At 33.2% G+C, this 22,122-nt stretch overlaps 1 protein-coding gene across 1 annotated transcript in view; it reads right to left on the bottom strand.

Annotated features, from left to right (window-relative positions):
* Positions 1-3,866: 3,866 nt before the first annotated feature.
* Positions 3,867-22,122, bottom strand: part of LOC113517082 (transcriptional repressor scratch 2-like) — a 58,970-nt gene continuing 40,714 nt past the window's right edge. The window contains exon 2 of the mRNA XM_026901633.3: positions 3,867-9,571. Coding sequence (XP_026757434.1) covers positions 8,496-9,571 — 1,076 coding nt within the window. The 3' untranslated portion in view covers positions 3,867-8,495. The remainder of the gene's footprint in view (positions 9,572-22,122) is intronic.

The raw sequence follows: 22,122 nt of genomic DNA, 5'->3' as shown, positions 1-22,122 counted from the left end.
TATCATATAAAAAATGGACAAAATAAGGCATTTATACTCAACAAAAATGTAGTTAAACACATTTGTCAATATATTTCTGAGAATAAAATTTTTATCGACTTTAGTTGCTGTCCGTACCAGAATTAACCTGTAATATGTAACTATTAAGTACCTGATGAAGCAATAAATTTGCTCCATTATGTACGAAGGAATATTTCTTGCCATCTAATAATGTACCTAAAAAAGTATTATAAAGGAACACGTTATACTGTATCATATTGTAAAGATTATACGTAGCTAGCTGATGGTTTAAGGCGTAGGTATTATTTTTTTAATAAAATTAGATGTTCAATATCTCGATCACTAATTATAAGATTCAGAACAACAAGCTAATATGGGTGCTCTTTTGGGTATCGCTTTCCTTTTTTGTGTTACTATCGAAATGTTTGTCCTAGACACATCCTGGTTGAATTTGGGATATTAATTAATAATGTAATTCAATTAATAGATTCAATAATCCATTTTGAAATATATAAATATCTAGGGATGGAAATTGATACTGAAGTAATCTTAGGGTAATGATTGTAACAAACATTATATAGTAATATTTGTACGCTCAATAATAGCAAAATATAGTGTTCTATAGAAAATACAATATCTGATTTCGACTATGTTTGTACAAATAAATTATTGATCGATTTATTGATTGAAAATAATATTCTGACCAAAATACAAGGTGTGTTAACAAGTCTTACGTAATAGTATATTATTAAAAACTAAATTTTATTTAATCAATATATTTGTGCCTACCTCCAGTTGCACTGGCCCGTAACAGCCCATAACGCAGCCATAAGAGCGTTCCGGTGCCTCCAGAGTGGACAATCTGGTGATTACTTTTAGGATCCTTTTGGTTTACCGCGAATCCTACGCGGCAAGTATGCAGTACTTTCCACATTATAGCATGAAATCTATCAATATGTACATATGCAAACATCTCTAAAGCACTTCGGAGTAACGGTAGTCCTATCAACACCCTTATTCGCTTGAATGCATGATGTGTCTATAAATCTAGTTATTAGTGATCGATGGTAACGATTGTTTATGATTTTTTGACTTGGTTAATGATTTGGTTTGCCTTTGAAAAGAAAATGATGAGCAAATTACAGGGACAGAGGTTCAAATTAAAACCCAATAAGAGTCGAATTATTATTTTTTTTAAATTTAATGTTTTTAAGCAAATCCTATTTACTGCAAAATTTGTTCCTTAAGGTATATAGAGAGGGAATTCAGGGTTAGAAAGTCGAATGTACTTATTGTAAGTACATTATGAAAGCCCTAGGGTGCATTATTGGTCTCAATAGATTTTTAACTACGTAGTAGTACAAAATGACATTCATTCCCAATATTATTGGTCATGTTAATCGGAATCATTGGAACTTAATACCTCAAGAGAAAATCATTGTCCATAATATTTGTGTTAATTTCAGGATACCAAAAATTTTACCCAAATATTGAGGACTTAGGTTTTATATATGATTTTAGCATATTTATACACAGTATTACATTTTGACATAATTACACACTGTAAATAAATGCAGACTGCATTGCAGCGCAGCTAATTACTGAAAAGTATCTAAATATTACGAAAAATTCTGTTCGAAAATATAACTATTCAAATTATTATAATATACAAGTGTAATACATAATCATTGGCAATTTACTACTTGTTAGTTTTATAACAACAACAAAAATACAGTTGATGACCTATTGCCCTTATCATCGGAGAGTCAAAATGTAATTCATGTATATACACGCCAAATTACCCCATTTTGTCAAAGTGAGTATGAAACTACAGTGTTCCGTACATTAGTTTCAATTTATAATGATTCCATTTTACAGTAAATGTTTAAACAATCCCATTACTCACTTATACAAATCATCATAAGGCAAACTTAGTACATTATATCCTCTTCAATCTTGCCTGTGCCTAATCTATATTATCTCTCTAAATATTTCCTACTCACTCTCACATTCTACGCGATGCATCACATATGTAATAATCACCTCTCTTTCTACTACTAGTGGTATAAATATGTTTTTTTTTAAGTCGACTTCTATCTGACTATTTCCTCTACTGTCTATGCTATAAACTAGAACCTCGGTCGCAATCTATACGTCGAGTTATATAAGTATAGTAAACCGCTAATGGCCACTTCGTTTATTATAAAATTAATATAACTCGCCAAATAAATAATAACGTATAAATATAATGACGAAGTGGTAAATAAATTAAGTTTTTAAATTACTAATTACACTTAAATTTAATATCAAACTATATATAGATATATATATTAAGTAACAAAACAAGAGTTTTCTGCGACACATAAGTTACTCCTAATACATCATCTAAAACTAAATTTCACTCCGGAACTCGGCTTGCCGCAGAAATCTCTCGTGTACAAATATTCGTTGTGTAAGCAAATAAACTTTTAAAATTAAAACAATTCGTTGTTACATTAATTATTGCTACCGTTCTCCAATTCACTTTACAAACTTTTATTAAAACTCGATGTTTTCAAGGTTACAAATATACTTAGGACAAGTAGGGTAAATTTAATGTATTGCCGTTCCTTTATATTTAATTAAACAGTAAAATGACTTTACTTGTAATGTTTTCAAAATCCCTAAACTTGTCAAAAATTATAAGTGTATTGGAATACATTATATTGGTACATTTATAATTTATTGGGAATTTAAGGCCGTGTTTTTAATTTACTGTTACTAAAAATGTTTCTTTGTTTTATTAATTGAAAATTTTAATCTACCTTTTGAACGTTAATTCAATTCATTGTTTTTATAAAAACTGGTTTTATAATAATATCGTTTTTGATGTATGTAGCATGTATCTGCTTACCTATTTTGTTTTCCAATCGAGCCTAGGTGAGTAGGTAGGTACATAATGTAGGTATTATGCAAAATACCATTCAGTGTCACTTATTTATTTTTTTATGTTTTGTAATTTTATTAGAATTAATTTTATGTATTCGCCATCAATTTATTTTTAAATGAATTTTTAATATCGCAATGGATAGATCGATAATTTCAACGCGTATGTTTTAAAATCACAATTTATCAATAATATTATTTATTATAATTTAATGAATTTAATGTTTATAAGAAGTTGGGAAAGGCGAAATTTTTATTTAAGTTTTACGATTTTCACATAATAAGTAGGTTTAGTTTAAATATATCTAATACCAACCAATAAAGTTATACAACGAAAAGAGTTTAAAATATCACTTTGTTGCAGTCTACTTATAAATAGCCGAATAGTTACGTTAATGCATCAAATTCACAACTAAATCTAATAATATTGCTTTTAATATTGCTTTTCTTATGTCATAAAAGTCTAATGCTATATTGCAATAATTACCTAATTATTATTAATAAGTTAATCTAGCTTTTATTGCTTAAGTATTGCTATTTTGGACATTGTTAATTTTATCACTGCTTTTGCGTCCTTATAATATAGACATTATTATAGTAGTAACGTGACTCTCGTATGCACCTACTGTGTATGCACCCAGTGATTTAGGTGACGCAATTAGATTTTACAAAACTGTAAATTCTGGATCTTAGGTACATTAATACAGACCTACAAATTGTTAATAGGTAGGCAATGTTTTAACATATACATCTCTAGATCACAGGATCTCCGTTGCATTATTAGTAATATTAACATTATTGACCGAAGTGAGATGTAGATTATTATTTCCTATGAATGTATTTATGTTTGTACAAATGTACATGTTTATTTATTTGAATATCGAAAATCTATGGTTATAAAATTACTGTATCTGATTTGTCTGCGCAGTTTTCGTTTAGGTACCTAAAAGTATGGGTTGGAAGCTTTCTCATTTAAAATAGTGATTTCAAAAAAAATTTTAATTAAATATCTAAGTATTTATATGGCACAAATACGGACTACGACCTATGTAAATCACATATAAATAAAATACATACAGTATCAGGTATAGTTTCTGTTAGTGTGTTATTTTTGTCCTTATACTGTCCTATTCTGAACTCTAATTTAAAGCTGAAAGAATACGGTTATTATTTTCTTTTACTTCTTTCGAGTAAATACCAAGTAAACTTTTCAAAACCAGAAGTTAACAACTTCTACGGCACAGCAGGTTACTTCGTTAAGGTCCTTCTTGATACAAAGGACAGAACAGGAAATGGGACATAGTTTCGGACGGTGCTCTATAAATTACAAGTTTAACTAGCCCCTGAATAATCATTCTTAAAAGTCTTTCAGTTTCGTAACTATAATATGTTAGCGAAATAATTAGTGTTTCTTCAAACGGAGTAAACCCAGACATAAATAAAGATAGATGACGCATGTACTTCAGATTTTATGGAAAATAAAAGATAGTAGCCGCATTCGAAAATATCGTGATATCTCTAAAATAGAGAAAAATATAATCATGACTGTAAAACTGATGGTATATCTAAAACCCGACGTGCTTATATTTTGCTGACCAGTTTTGAATTCAATGTGACAGAATACAAGTCACTTGGAATGAATTCTTAAAGTACAGCTAACTCGGATTAAATTATAAATTATACAGAGTTTTGTCAACATTTTCACTTGACAACTCCGAATCGATATTTATCTGTAATTTGTATTTGGCATCTATTATTGCGACATCTATTTTAATCTATATTTGTGGTTTCTTTGATATCCCTTAGGTTCTCTTTGCCGATTTAACTGTGGTTCGAACTACTTATCGCTTTCTTTCAATTCTCTTAAATCTGTCCACTTTAGTATACCTAATAGCATGCACATACCCAATTTTAGTACTTGAATTTATTGTGATTAAATATTTAAGAGTTTCATCAAATAATTTCATCAAAAATTACTTATTTCTAATATTTCAATCAATTTTATTTCGTAACTACTCGTTGAAAACATGTTTTTTTTTTTCGATTTAATATGAAACTAGCTGTAAATATGTCATAGTCATATGGTCGTAGACCGTTTTGCTTGAATTAACATGGTGCGAATTATAACAGGTCGAATAACAGTAGTTATGTGTTACTATAATGTATGAAGTCTAGTTGATTTTTTTTAACATTTTATCTACATAACTGTTCATCGCTATAATTATAAATATGTAATTATAAAGTTACACTACACCTACAAAAATTGTAAAGAAGGGAAATTTGGTACACAGGGACGTATTTACAATTAAATGTATAGATTTTTGTATATAAGTTGGTTTCGTTAGCTATTCATTACTTAATTATCTGTATACCCACTACAATAACGTTAGTATAAATATTTGAATAAAATATCTCGTTTTAGATTTTTATTTCATTTTAAGCTATTCATTTTGCATTTTCTACATAAGACAAACGATGGGACAGCTAGATAAGACGATAGATGTAAACAATTATTATTATTTCGAAGGAGTTATGCGAAGGAGTACAATAGATAAACTAGATTCTACATAGCAAGATTAGTTATGAAAGTTAAATGTAAACAAAAATAATTGAAAAAACCAAATGTTTCTCTATATTTAGGGGATATAAATAGAGAAAAAGAGGCCTTCATTGCATTGGGAATGCTTTAATATTTGTTATGTTTAGATGATTAGTCCCATTCGTGTTGAAAACATCATATCCGATGGCTCCCGATAATTCAGAATGTGTGCATAAAATACATTTCGAAAAACAACTTTTGTTTCAATATAGATACATACATATTAATATTCGATGTGGATTTCGTTCATCAAAATTTCAATATAGTACTCCAAAGCACCAAAAATATCTAAAAATCTACAAAAATTCTTTATAAATAAATAATTATGCACTACATAAATTCTACCCTCTTATTGCTTATCATTACAATATATTGCTTATTACGCGCAACCTTTGTCTGGTAAAGCCTATTTCATTAAATAAATATAGGTAAGTGAAAGGACCTATTTAGTATATAGATAGGTATAGTTAAAATGTGGCACTACATCTACATAATAGGAATATTTTGATTAGGGAATATATTCACTAATGTCAAGAAAAGTGCCTCTTTAGGCCTTTTTGCCAGTTACAATGGTTATCAATAGGATTACAATATAAAGACCAATTAATGCATTTGCCAGATTTTGTTGCAGTAATTGATCAAATTGATACTTTAATGGTATTAACATACCTATCAATTTTAGACTACTTTTACAAAGTGCCAGACTTTGTAACAAAATACCAGCAAAATTACTAGATTGGTTCAACACAACACAATAAATATATTATCAACAGTTTAGAAATTATAAGGACGCCATTATTCAAAACGTTTTTAAAAAAATATTACTTCAAAAAATTTTATGTATTTACTATCCAAAACATTGACACTGTGATTTCTCTTACAGTATGAGAGAATATAATAAATAACAGGAACTTTGTCTTTTTAAAAGATTCAAGTTAATTGACAGGGTTCAAATTAAATCCACCAAAGACGAATTGACTTATGAGGCACTAGCTAATAATAGACTATGTGTAGCATTGGCTTAGCAGAAACGAATTCTGTACTTGTGTATAATCAGAACTTTCGCCCGTTTTGCTTACTAGTTGTTTATGAGCAGTTCGGCCTGCGAAGCCTATATGCTACTAGAAGGACGCTATAAGTACTACGGAACTACGGGGGTAAGTCAGCTGTGTCTAATAGACAGCGGTGCGCGACTTTGTACCTACATTATTATTGCTTTTCGAATACCCATTTCTCACCGAGCACCTCGTGCTCGCCTCGTAACCTATTGTTAATGCTATCTTATCCTAAATTATTTTATTGCCAGTTACGTTTGACTTGTCACTAGTAACACGCTCAACTAAAGGCATGCTCGCTGTGTGGTATGTTTGCGGCTGTGCCCCTGTCGTTCGCCGCAGTACGCTCTCGCCGCCGCGCCCCCTACTTTTTACATATCGGCATATACCTATCTATTATTTATAATTAGTGTTTAACAGTTGGATCTATATAATATTATTGATTGTAGAAATTAAATTTTCATTCTGTAATTACGATTAACAGCAGTCCAAAATGTCAAACATCTGAATCCGTTCCTAGCCTCCGAATTTAGGTGTTGTATTTTTTATCAACTTCGTCGTGTCAACGAGATTATGCCTTGGATGAAAGAGTACACCGGCATGTTACATTGATCCCATCTATTAAGCTATCAGTCATATAGTTTTATAGTTATTTGAGTTATCTGGTAGTCTTTTAAGCGATCCGCAGCTCTCTTCATATGTTCGACAATACGATTTAGAAGGCAATTAAAGGTTCGCGTTAGGTTAGAGATATGCATAAATGGGTAACTACTACTTTCGCACTAAAGTTTTTAAGGCGAGGGTTATTACATTTAATATATAATTAAAGGTACCTATATATTTAATTGGTACCAACAGTGCTACTTACATGTCTCTATTGTAATTTTTTTAGAATTATCTTTATTTACTTCGGTAAGGCGACGGCGGCGAAGCGGTTGTGGCGCGCGGTCGCCGCTCTCTGTAGAGGTGAGTGATATAGCTTATATCCACATATACCATATCATAGGACCAGCATGACATGTATCAGTGAAATAATTCAAGCAACATTAAATTTACAATTTACTTTTTAAAAAATATCATAATATTTTATCCTGATTCCTTGCATTTAATGACGCTTGCGACGTAAGCTAATTTTGGCATTGCGCTCCGTTACAATGTAACTATACGTCACTGATATTTTTCAGCGTTACTTTACTACTATAAGCAAGTATATCACTTGTATAGAACTGAATGCTCGTATCACCCATCGCTACCGCTAAGGCACTGTCGCGAGGCGGCGCGCTAGTACTGCGTGGCGCGGAAAAAGCGCGGGCGCGGCGCGGCGGCGGCGGCGTGTGCGCGGAGCTTCGGACGGAAATTTTTGGCAAGTTCCTCACCGAGACGGAGGAGGCAGGCGGCCGCGCTCGGGCGCCCCGCCCGGGCGCTCCGCTCTCTCCGCCGACGAGCTCGGCGCTCGGCTCTCGCATCTCGACGCTAAACTTACACTGTAATACTCTCTAACCTACATTGCGGTTGTAAAATCTCCTACAAAAGATATTAGTTTCATTCATATTTCATTACTTCTATGTATATAAGGGTATATTTTATCGACGAGTATGTACATAATTGAAAGTTAACGTTAACGGGACGTCTGTCGCTACGGCCTATTGCCGCGGCAGCCGCGACTCTACGGGGTCATACGTGATTCGTTGTTTGCGAAACGTTGCTCGATTAAGGCGCAGCGCGTCCGGTGAACGCCTCACAAGCCTCGCCGGATGCGCTCACTCCTGTTTCTTTTTTGTATATTTATTATATATTACGCTAACAAGCTAAATTCATATTAATACTTTACGTTTAAGTGTAAACCATTCGGCCTCATTTACGGTCCCTAGTTGCGTCGGCTCGGGTTTTGAATTGGCGCTCGACAGCGGAGCCGGCTAGCCGGACGCGGATGCGGGTGCCTCGGGCTGCGGCGAGTCCTCGTCGCGCACGCAAGCCGATTCTTGATGCTTATTAAGGTAGCTCTTCAAGGCAAACGTCTTATGACATCTGGAGCACTCGAAATTCTTATCAGCAGAATGAGTTTGCATATGAGCGCGTAAGTTGGATCGGTCAGCAAACGCTTTCCCACAATGGGCGCACCCATAGGGCTTCTCGCCTGTATGGGAGCGTAAGTGACCTTGCAGCAGCCATGGTCGCGAGAATAACTTACCGCATACGCCACACACGTGCGAAAGCTGATGTGTTAGCACATGCATCGCGAGTGCCGGCATGGACACGTATGCTTTACCGCACTCTCCGCATCGTTTCGCCGCTCCCGAGTCGAGGCTGCGGTGCGTCTGCTTGTGTCGTGACAGATTCGACGAAGTAGCGTACCGTTTGCCGCACTCGCTGCACGTGTACTTAGACTTAGTTTCCGGTTGCTCGGTGGTCTCTATCGGCGCGCTGGCATAATTGCGTCGTTTAGATCTACCGTCACTGACGAAAAAAGCATCATAGGTGTAGGCGACGGTTTCTCGCGGTCGTTCTGCTGATTGCTCTTGAACGGGAGGATCCGGGGGCGGCGGTGGAGGTGGCGGTGGTTCAGGTGGAGCGGGCACCGTCCGCGGAGGGGTGGATAAGTATACCGCATGATGGCTCAGGTCGAGAATAGCGTGGGCTGCGTTAAGGTCTTCTTCGGCTCGTTGGAGATAGGCGGCGCGGTCTACGAGGCAGTACGGGCGATAGATGTCCTTCTTTTTCGGCGGCAAAGAGAGAAGAGCACCGGTGCTGGTATAGCACATGGAGATGGACTTGCCGCTCGCCGGTGGCGGGGGAGGGGAGACAGGCGAAGACTGGAGCTGCACTTGGAGGAAGGGCGATTCGGTCGAGTCAGAGGCGGAGAGTTGCAGAAGAGCGTAGGAGAGAGGCTGAGGCGCCGGCTGAGAGGCGGGGCCGGGGCCGGCGGGGGCCGGGCTCACCTCGCTCGGCAGCTGGGCGGTGAATTGCGTGGAAGGCTGCTCCTCGGTGTAACCTGTGTGCAAACAAATTTCTCCGTTTAAATATGTTAATTATGGGTACACTGTATTGTCACTTATTAAAAATTTGTGGAAGATTATTATATTACACTTGTTTTGGTAATATAATAGTCATATAGCGTATTATATCTTTCATCATTAAGTTTTAGTTTTTCATAAAAATTATAAAATCATAAAATAATTGCTTCAAATTTTTATCTTTAAAGTACTTATAATGACTAGAAAGTTTCGATTACAGAAAGATAAATTATTATTCATTTTTCAATTAAATTATAATTTAATTTTTTTTAGAATATTATTTATTATACACATTTCATACCTTAATCGTAATTTGTAAAGCATTTATTTCCAAAATTTTGAACTTATCGACAAATAGGTAAACAGAGAAAACGAAATTATGTCTATATGTGAGTAAGAAACTCAAAAATATATACAAGTCATTATTAAATATTTCGTTTACAATATAGGTTACTTAGAATATCACCATAAGCAAATTAATAGCATACCGACACGACAACTCATTGTGTTCATAGCTGCCGCTAAATCAGTTAATAGCCTTGTAAGTGGTATTCGAGAGCGATGCTAATCTGAATTCGCCTTACGGCCAAGGTTTAATATAATCCGATACACTTCAATTTTGTTGTTTGCCGCTCGCTTAACCCTAGTAAGTAGTAAACTGATTTTTAATTTAGGCATTTATTTTGATTTGCTATTTTGAGTATTACAATTATTACAGATAAATAACACTGGAACGTTAGGAGGAAAGGAATTGTTAATAACAGTCTCCATTACTAGTCCCATTGCTAGCAATATTAAGACCTTGTCAGGTCGACCTCAATGTAGTTCCCCCTGACAATCATTGTACTGAATTCCAGGTGTATTCATCACGATAGGCTAACTGATCTGCCTTTTCATCGTTACCTATCATCCCTCACTGGTGCCCTGCCAGCCACCATTGTCATCCTTTAAAAAAATACAGGGACGTTTAACCAAAATTATGCACAATATGTAATCGGCTAGTGATGTTTGTATTTAAATTCACTAAAATGATCTTATAAAATTTACATAAATAAAAATTTTCAAATGTGTTGCTAAGCGAAAAACTAGAGAACGGTTTTATCAATTTTACTAAATTTTTTTCACAAATATTTTTTGAAGTCCAGGAAAGCCACATTTTTCTTTTTCCCATAAAATTGTTACTAGTTCAAAGCCCAGTAGCTGTTGCCAGAACGATATCTGTCGGATCAACTAATATATCATAAACATGTAGTCGTATTATTATTATATATAGAAATTTTATATTTATCGACTTAATTTACGAAAACAAGCCCTATACAGAATATAAATGTCCATTTAACAGTTCTGATCTACTGAACGATGCAGTCATAAAACTAAAGGGAGATCAGTAGACGTGATACGGGCCGTTGCGTCTGTGATAAATGATTTTACATTGAAAAAAAAAAAACAAAAGAATAATGACGCGTGCGGTGCGCACGCAAATCTGACATCAATAGCGGGGTGAAAGCGGCGGGGTTGAATACGGGCGAGACGTATGACAGGGGCTCCAAGCCTGCAAGAGTTATTCCAGGGCCGTTAATAACTTGCAGAAGCAACCTGTGGCACCAACCTGTGGAATATTGCGTCCTGACACTAATTACGACCGGTGGACTGGCTATGCGACTCATGTGCATCTAATGCGTTTATGCAAGGGTCATGATCTGTCCATTTTCAAAAACAATTAAACAATTTTACCTTAAATATAAAATTAAGATCCTGTTCAAGAAAAAAATATTTTTATTTATTGTGGCATAACCAGTTATTCTGATTTAAAAACTTAATCATTGAACCGATTTTGATAGTTTCTATGGGACCAATATATGTATAAATTTATCCTTTTAGATAAAAAAGAATTTTTCAAGTCGGTTTAGAACTGACGGAATTATGAGGTGACAAATATAAAAAAAAAATTCAACCAAATGGAGAACCTCCTTTTTTGAAGTCACTTGAAAATGGTAACTTTCAATGATCCTAGCAACAATTTACATTTAAAGTTTAGATACTTCAGACATTGTCCGGGGGTGAAGTAGGATTATTAGGAGCGTACTAAATTCGATTGAAGTGAGAGTAAAGTATCGCAACAATGTACATTTTTCGTGGCTACAGAGAGAGGCCACAGTCAAAAACGGGACGCTGGATAGGCTCGAGCCGACCCTGTCTGTTATATATATATATATATATATATATATATATATATATATATATATATATATATATATATATATATATATATATATACCATATAATAAAACCATTCAAATTTGAATTGAATCATATACCGAGGGTGGTATAATTAAAATAATCTTTAAATTAGGTATTTATTTATTTATTATACGTATAAAATTTTATAAGAAAATGTTCAGACATTATAACATAAACTGAACCTAAAATTTTTTTCTATACTGCTTTGCTTTGCTGATAAGTACTAAATGTTACACAATAATATTAATTAATGATATTTCTGAATAGTTATGATGAGCGTTCATCACGTAAAATTAATATTACCATCGTCACGTCAATATTTTTAAATAAATTACGGTTTTTTTTAAACAACTTAGAATGTCAAACAAGCTGACGTCCCACTTGATGGAAAGTGGTTACCGTCGCCTATAGACATGAGCAGTACCATGGACATAACAGCGTAGACACTCTGTATGAACTGGTTATGATTCAGTGAGTGTAAAGTTATAGAATTTTGTTATTATTAAAGATGGCACAAACACTGAGTGTTAAAATTTACGTACAGATTGTTTTAATAAGTTTTTTTTTTATGCAACTTAGAATAGCAAACATGTTGATGGTTCACCTGATGTAAAACGGTAATTGTGGCCTATAAACATGAGTAGTACCATGGACATAACAGAGTATACTGTTTCGCCTAAGTTTTCAAGTTAGATTAATTAGTCAAGTAAAATAAACACCTAATTATTATTATTATTGTGATATAGACTTAGCTTCTATCATTTATTAATAACTTGCCCGCATAACTAAGTTTATTTAAGAAGAGTTTATGATGATTTCTGAAAAATATTTTAGAGATATCTATATATATATATATTTTTGTAATACGAGTATTTACGTATGCTGTAATTATCTAAGATATTTTTTTTCACACATTTTGAAACCAACTCTTTTGTATTTTTTGCAATTTTCAGCATAAACAAAAAAGAATACGACGTAAAAATAAAAATCTGTATTTTTCCCCTTTGATACGATTCCTCGTTACAACTAGATGTACTACTGAAAGTTCGGGCCCCCATTTAGGATCCATATGCAATTTTTTATTTATTATAAAACAATTTATCAAGCCTCACATCCAATTCCAGTGACACATGTCACATTTTAATATCATTATTTTTAATATAAAGCGTTTATTCCTTGATTATATCTACTGATTTCAAAAAATTGTGACACGTAATAAGATTTTTTGGTATATATTTCATTCAAAATACATGTCATAAAATATGTAATGTGTATTATGATTTAAACGGTGGGTAATGGATACGGCGTGCATAAAGACGCGAACCCAAACATGTGTAGACTATACATACCTAAGTATATTGTTGGCATGAGCTCCTCCTATCCCTTATCTTGACAAATGTATGGCGGTAAGCGAATAGGTGATATAACGTTTCGCTAAACCGAGACCATTTATCATTCCCAGATTCCTCGTGGAATTTATAAATGAACTATCTTACGTGCATATTCCGTCTAAAAGCAACTCATTAATCTTCAACTGAATACATGTGGTCCATATTAAGAATGAAAAAGTGAATTATATCAGTGGTAATATTTCAATAATAATAAATTAATACGTAACTAGCAGATCATGGCATGTTATTGAAACTGTATATCGTATAAATTTGCTTTGAAATGAACACGTAGGTGAAAAAGACCGGTTCTCATTTCTATGTTTTTACGAAGGATAAGCTGTTTCGTTATAAATTGATTTATTTGCATATTACGCCCGCAATATTTTCCCACTTCTCTATATTTTTAGAAATAAATGAAGATTGATTGTTCTAACCATGTAAATGCTAACCAAATTACCTTTTTGATATTTATGATGACGTTAATGAAATATGTAGGTGTGTGTACTCGTATGTAGAACAATAGACGCTCCAGCTTTGGTTCTATTTTTGTTATAAAGTAATTTTAATTTGAATTAAATTACATCGGATAAAATCTCAGGATTAGATATAATTTGAATATCACGACTTGATTTTTTTTATGCAACTTAGAATGGCAAACAAGCTAACGGCCCACCTGATTGAAAGTGGTAACCGTCGCTTATAGACATGAGCAGTACCATAGACAAAACAAAGTATACTGTTACGCCCATGATACCCCCATGAGTTGCTATTCCCGAGGATTCAGGTGTTATTCCTCTGTACCCAGTAAATTCACTGCCGTATCCTACTTTTCAAACCGACACACAGCTTGGGGAAGGAATTGTTAGTAATACGGTATTGTTAGTAATAAAAACAAATATTTTCTAATATAGAAATCATATTGAAGTAAATATGACCCAAATAAGAGTCTGAAAACGATATAAATATAGATGTCAGTAGAAATATTAATTAAAAATCAGTAAGTGTATGAATGTAAAAAAAAATTAACGACAATATACCTCGAACTATTATTTTAAAACATTGGAATATGTTTACAACTGTTCAGGTTTATAAACACGGATAAACTTTGAATAAGTTATTAGTCGTTCAGCCAGTGTACGACAAGACGCCCTTGGGTGCATTACCCGCCAACAACGGCTGCAGTGAGGGTGAGACGCTTGCAGTGTAATTTGTGTCACTATGTACCATCGGACACGTGTACTGTTTATTGAGTAAACGAACTCGGTCCTTCATTGTTATTCACGTATTAATCGATAACTTTGAAACTGTGACGTAAAATGGAAAAATAAATATGTTGTATTAGTTAAGCTAAACAGTAGGAATTATTACATAACATAAGATTAAAGACTGAAAAGAAAAATAAATACAGAAATATGATAAAAAAGAAAAGAAGAAAAAATAGGTTAAATTAAATAGTTTTTTTTTTTTCTAATTAAAGGAAATAGGAAATAAAATCTGTTCCGTTCGTCCTCGTACCTTAAATATACAAAAGTATGTCTGTATATTTCATATTACAATATTAATAAATTGACGCCGTTCGACTAAATTACATTAAAAATACTAAATCATTATACTGATCACCATAACCACCAGTTGGCATATTAGTATATTTATTTGATTCCTAGAGATCCGGCTTCGCACGCGTAGATAGAATTTTGAAAAATAATCTATAGCCTATGTTATTCGCTAATAATGTCACTTTGTTTGTGAAAGAATATTTAAAATTGATTAAGTCTTGAGTTTATCCATTACAAACAAACAAACAATCAAAACGTTCCTTTTTATAATAATAATAAATAAGACGTAGCGCCACACACGAAGGCGCTACGTCTGTTCAATGAGGTAGTTGCGAGTTCAGAACTGATCTTTTTTCACTGTACTGCCACAGAGTTTCGATGGGCGGTAACAAATTATTCAGAGTAGCATTTTTAATTTTTATTTATATAGTTTAATTGTTTTCCCATTAATGTATGTTCTGTTTTTCATTTTTGGTGAGTGCATTGGTATCTGTAAAGCTTGCCAAAAATATGTATATATATTATAAATAAATAATATTAGTAAATTTAGTATTACTAATACATATTATAATGTGAAACCTATATATTCTGATTGGAAAAAGGAAGGGGATAATTTTATTATATGTCATCAGTTGGTCGACGTGAAAATTGTTATTTGAAGACTAAGTAGTTTATTACACTTTTCACTTTGCTATAATTGGTTTTGCTAGTAATAAACCTAAACGTGTAATGAATACAGTTAATTTATACATTCATAAGAGTACAGTGGTAGGTTAGCGTATAAACATAATAAAGGGGATACAGCGAAATGAGTCGACGTAAGCGAGAACGTCATGCCTCGAGCGGCATGGCTTATTGAGACTTAAGTAAATGAAAGCGACTTGAGATTAGTTAGTTCAGTGTCTGTACGAGAAAGGGGCCTTATCGCCCCCTCTGTTGGTACACTGATGGAATACCAAGATGTGATATTGTGACAATTTCTTTTACTATGCAACTTGGATTGACTAAGTATATATTTTTTTTAATGGATGATAATGGAATGGTAATCCCGCCTGCGCTGTTGATATGCACCGGCGGGGCTCTAGTGACGGATGATAAGTGAAAATGAAATAGCAGGTTAGTTTGCCCATCGCGATAAATACAACTAGAGTTTGGTAGTTCTCAATATTAACAACCCCTCCCCCCCCCCCTTCTGCTAACTATATTAGCTAATAGACCACCAGAAGGAAAATGTCATTCATCTACCTATCGTCTGGGTGAACAGCACCACGCACGGGAGTAAGTATTTGTTAACTATGCGAACTACTAGTCCTATTGCTAGCAATTCACTCTTTCAGGTCTACTTCCATGCGGTTTCCTCTGGAAACCATCGTGATGAATTCTAGGTGTCATCTTCACGATGTGCTAACTGACATTCTCACTTATCATCCTTCACAGGTGTCCCGCCAGCGTATGCCGTTAGCGCAGGCGGGGTTACCATTCCATTATCATCCATTAAAAAATAGCTCACAGAATACACTATGATACCCACAGCGCAATCTTGAAGACTATTTCCATATTTATAAATGTCACTCACATATCTCGCGTTAATAACCGACACACTGTCATCCAAGCCCAGTTGCTTAGCGATAGAAACACTAATTGGATAGAGGTCTGCATGGAGACACGCAGACGACGTTTGTGTTATCATCTACAATAGTATGTATGTGGGGGGAAAGGGATTGTTAGTAATGGAGACTGAGAATTCCATTGCTAACAATATACCCAGCCAGGTCGATCTCCTCGCGGTTCCCCCTGGAAACTATCATGGTTAATTCCTGATGAATTCATCGTGATGGGCTAACTGGCCTGTTTTTATTCTCATCTATCACCCTTCACTGGTGCTCCGCCAGCGTATCCCGTTAGCGCAGGCGGGGTGGGGTTAACATGCCATTTTCACCCATCAAAAAAAAAATTGTATAGGTATATGTAACTTGTTAAGTATTGGAATCACACAGTCAAGGTTTTTGTTAAGCACAACAATAACAGCGTCTCATTGGTCTGGTAGACAAAGTACATATTCTACAAACACGAATTGAATTTCAATTACTTATTTACTAAATTTCTTAGTTAGTTGCATTTACTATGAAAGTAGAAAGAGAACCTTGTACATTGATTAGCATATGAAATAATCAATACATTATTTAAAAGTTGGCACTGCACTTATATTGATGAAACTGGAAAACAAATTCATGCAACCATCTAAAAGTATCAACACAATAAAATAAATTAATATTCAAATATTGTAGAACTATTTATAATATCTCTATGCAAAATATTGATGTCGATAGGTATCGTCATAGACTGAACTATTTCATAATGTAAAATTTCCCTTACATACAACGATTTGAATGCATAAATTTCATCATAAACTTTTTTTGTTTGAAGTGACGCGGGCCTGGTCCAATCTATATTGTTGCTGATACAAAAACAAAAAGTTTTTATGGTATATAACAACTAAGTACGGACACTTAATATTTTCTTTGATATAACAGTACCCTGTTATATTAAAGAAAATATTATTAGTTACATGGTACAATTTATTGAAACTTCTTTGTAGCAATGATGTAAATTTAAGTCTGGCCACACATATATGTGGTATATTATTTTTTAATACGGTTTTTGTTTCTATTCAAATGGTTGTCTCGTCTTGTATCTATACGAATTAATATATTGTTGTTCTAAAGAATATTATCTTTCATTGTGACCCTCTACACAATTTATTCATATCAACCATTAACTGTCCATTGCTGAACATAAGTCTCCCCCATTCTTAAACTTGAGCGATGTAACGCGAATGCAAGCCTGACTAAAAATATGTATACTCACGAATTTTTTAACAACAAAATTGTAGTATAAAGTTGTATTACAGTTTCAGTTATCGTGTGGTCCCGGCATAGATTGAGCCACCTCTTCCTTTTCCGTGGGTGTCGTAAGAGGCTATTAAGGGAGTTAATGGTCGAGGGATGGGTAGCAGCGTCCCTTTTAAAACATCACCAAAGCTTAAGTACCATTGCCAACCTATCTGTCAAATTGGCAAAACTACTGTTCAGCAGTGGACAGTTAAATGATGATATGATGATGATGATGATGATTCTATTGTATCAATGGAGTCATCATTATCATATCACATATACATATATTAGAGTCGTGAGGACATTTTTATTTCATTTTTGTAACAACTGTTCCACTGTTAAACAAATATATATATATATATATATATATACATTTTATCTAGAACCAATAGAATATGTACTATAAATAAATTGGTACATTTTTTAATCGGAAACAATACGAAAACCTCTATACGAGGTGAATATTTCGCTACAATTCCCACAGCTGTGCCGGTGACTGGAAATAGGCAGTTATAATCCTGATTGGAGCAAAACTGTCTATCAAAACCGGCCTCTGTTGGGATATTGGTTAGTTTCAAAGTTCTATTACATATCAATTTAAGGATAGGTAGCCCTATCTCATGCCTGCACACGACACAGTTTAAGAGGCTAAGAAGTTTGTTAGTTCCCGACGTTATGGACAAGTTGAAGTTTAACATGTGCAGTAAATATACAATTGGAGACTTTGTTACATAAAAAATTAAAACTATAATCGTAGGGGCCAACACGAAAAATAAGTTTAATTAAAAAGTCCTCAATGTGGTCCATAATTGATGACAATATACCGCCACATAACATCAACGTCTATTATGTAAATATTTAAGTATTTGATTATTAAGGGTGTACTTCTACAGTGCATGCACGCACGCACGATCGCACGCAAGCACGTACACTCACACGCTCACTTATTCGCACACACACATACACTTTTTTACTTTATATACACATTCATTTTTATTATTTCTGTTCTTATATAACTACATTGTAATACAATTAATAAAGGTTAGATAAATTTGCTTTTAAAAATGCCAATTTAAATAAAAAATATTCTATTTAATAGGTTTTGAAAACATCAAAACTAGTTCTATAGAAAATAATCCCCAATTGTGAATCAATTCAACAACTTGTTGGCTTTATGTGGACGCCCGAATAAATTGAATAGGCAAACTGGATTGCTCTACATCGTTCGATTAATTAAAATGGCCCACGATGTGTCGCACCGACATTTTGTTCCCAATTTTACATAGTGCACTCTGCATGTCCCGTGTTTGAGAACAAAAATATTATTTCGATTATTGATGTGTGTAGGTACAGAAAATTGCAAACGTAATGCTACAAAAAGAACTGGGATTGGCGTTTTGAGATTATATGATCAAATTTGAAAGTTTATATGAGTTGTACTAATTTTCTGATTAGATTTATTGTTTAGATTTAAGAGAGAAGTGAATCGTATAAGTATTACAATCAACTAACCACTATTTGATACCATATTAGAATTTTTATATATTACATATATATAACTACCATATTATATAACTGAAACAGTTGCGAAGAGAAACAGTTGTATCAACAAAAAGCTGCATGCCCCATTGTAGGTCATTGACATGTGCTTAGTGTAATGAATAATAGATTACTCTCTGAAAAAGAAATTCGGAAAAACAATTTTTAAGACTTTTGTAAACACAAAAACAATAGTTTACAACAATAAGACCGCCTTACTGTACTTATACAATTGTATCGTTGTGTTTATAAGTTGTATTGCTTATTCCCTATATTGTATAATGCAAATAAAGTATACTCATTTATACATTCATTCATTTTTTAAAATTTCTACGTACATATATGGAATTGTAAAAACTGTAGAAATTGTAGATGACAATAAAGAGTGTTTATTATTATTATCCGCTGTGTGGTCCCGGTATAGAACGGGTCACCCGTTCCTTCCCCATGGGTGTTATAAGAGGCGATTAAAGGGATTTATTTATTTATTTAAATAACTTTATGCACCACTAGAAAATATGGTACAAAAAACGGACTTGCCAGTAGTATTTTCTACTTCATTGTAGGAGTAGGTAAAGAAAATAACAGCTAATAATGTATACTTATACGCATTCATTAATATAATACATACATAAATAACAAAACGATTACTATAATATACATACATAAATATAAAGGAATATATATATATATATATATATATATAATAATCAAAAGATGGGTAGCGACGTCCTCTTAAAACATCGCCAAAGCCTAACTGCAGTTGTCAACCAGCCTGCCAAGCGTGGCAAGTACTGACAAAATTCCCCCAAGAAGAAGGTCTGTGTTCCGCAGAAGACAGTAAACGGCTGATATGAATTTAATTATTATTATATAATACAGATATTTCCTTATCATATTATTTAATTAAGACTATAAATAAATATCGACTGATAGCATATTGCAGATAAAATACAAATCGATAAAACTAAAAAAGTTCAAGGCGCATCTTGAAGGACACTGATTTGCTGCAATGGCACATAATAGGTAATGCATTTATAAAACGCTATAATTAAATTGATCTATTTATTCCATTTTATTATTAACCGATTAAAGGTCTACTTAAACTGGACGCTTATCGGACATCGCGTGTTGTGTTTCAGGTTAATTTATAATTTGTAAGTTCAAGAACATTACAAGGTAACTGAATAGAATAGACAAATGTTTATATTGTACATTCAGTTGGCAGTAGAATCTCATTGTTACAATAATATTAATAGAACCTTTTTTATTGTTAAAAGTTATGTAAGTATGCATTATATTTTAATTTAATAATTACCGCTTTAACTTACGTGTAATTAGATCGAAAAAGCTCGACTAGTTTCGGAATCAATTCGTGATCTTAATTAATATTATATATATTATAATATTCTTAACTAACCTGCCTTTTCATCCTCAGCTATAATCGCTCACTGGTGCCCTACCAACGTATACCCTTAGCGCAGGCGGGTTCACCATTACATTATCATCCATAAAAAATGCATCTTGTAATGATCACACAGAACGTATTCTAAGCCAAGAGCTAAGAGCCTTCGAAATCGGCGTGTACGCATGAGAAGACTTATAAAAGTATATGAAGCAAAATGCATGTAAGAACAGAAAGCTTTAGAGCACTCGGTTCTCTCTATCCGCTCTTTAAGTGACTTAGTATGAAGATAGATAAAACTTATTATTAGGACAAAAAAGTTGTTATTCGTCTCTCAAGAAGAATTTACTCTTTTTATATTATTACTGTACCCGATGTATGGTCCGATGATCCGGAGCGGCTTCGCACGGATAGAATTTTTTTTAAATAGTATATAGCCTATCTCATTTGCTGATAATATTTCTTTCTATATAGGTGAAAGAATAATATCAGTTCAGTAGTTTTTAAGTTTGTTTATTATAAAAAAAAGAAACAAACTAATATTTTTTTTTTAATATTAAGAGATAGAAGATAGAAGTAGATGATAGACTTAGATCTAAAATTATACTGAAATGATATACGCCAACGCGACAAATTTCTTATTAAGTAAATTAAAATAGAATGTTTTGCAAGAATACAATTTTTAATAATAAGTCGTTTCAACTAAGAATTATAATAAAAACTTGTTTGAGAACCGTGAGAGAAAATCTTTCCAAGAGACTTTTCACCGTGTTAAATTAATTTAATAAGTTTTTGCTTGAGAGAGCGGAGTGAATAGAAAACCGAGGGATGGAAAATAAAACTAAGTAGGTATACCGCAGTACAAAAAAGTTAATAAATTGGTGAGATACAGCTACTCAGCTAGGAGCCAGCAAAGCTGAGATATTTCGTTTATTTAGAAAACTACGTTTGAATATAAATGTGCGCTTATAAAAATATGATCATTTTAAGTATCTATTTCTCATATATATATATATATATATACATATATATATATATATATATATATATATATATATATGTAATAACAGATAATCTTACTAATATAATATAGTTATTTCAGCAAAATTGATGTGAGGGGTCTCAATAATATCTTTTTTAGAGTTTTTGTTTGTTTGTATATTTGATCAGGCGTTACGCAGAAACTATTGCATCCAAATTGGGTACAACTGTATTCTACAATTGTATTCCTAAAACTTATAAACTTTATTTTTTGATACGCTGTCTATAAATATTCGACTTAAATAATTTTGCTATTTCTAAAATTCACACACAATTAAAAGCTAGTAATATATATTATAAATGACAGTGTGTTTGTTCATTACTTTTTCGTCCTTACAAAGCGGCGCCTGTAATCTCCAGCAATGAGAACTTAATAAATTGAATGAGATGACGAAAAGGTCATTCGCTTTTAAACGTTCCTCTCGATGTTGAAGATCTCTTCTCATCAATCTTATCGTTCGC

This window comes from Galleria mellonella, unplaced genomic scaffold (assembly GCF_026898425.1).
Source record: "Galleria mellonella isolate WM207_F2 unplaced genomic scaffold, CSIRO_AGI_GalMel_v1 utg28, whole genome shotgun sequence".
Classification (NCBI taxonomy): Eukaryota; Metazoa; Arthropoda; class Insecta; order Lepidoptera; family Pyralidae; genus Galleria; species Galleria mellonella.
This window is presented reverse-complemented; position numbering and strand designations above follow the sequence as displayed.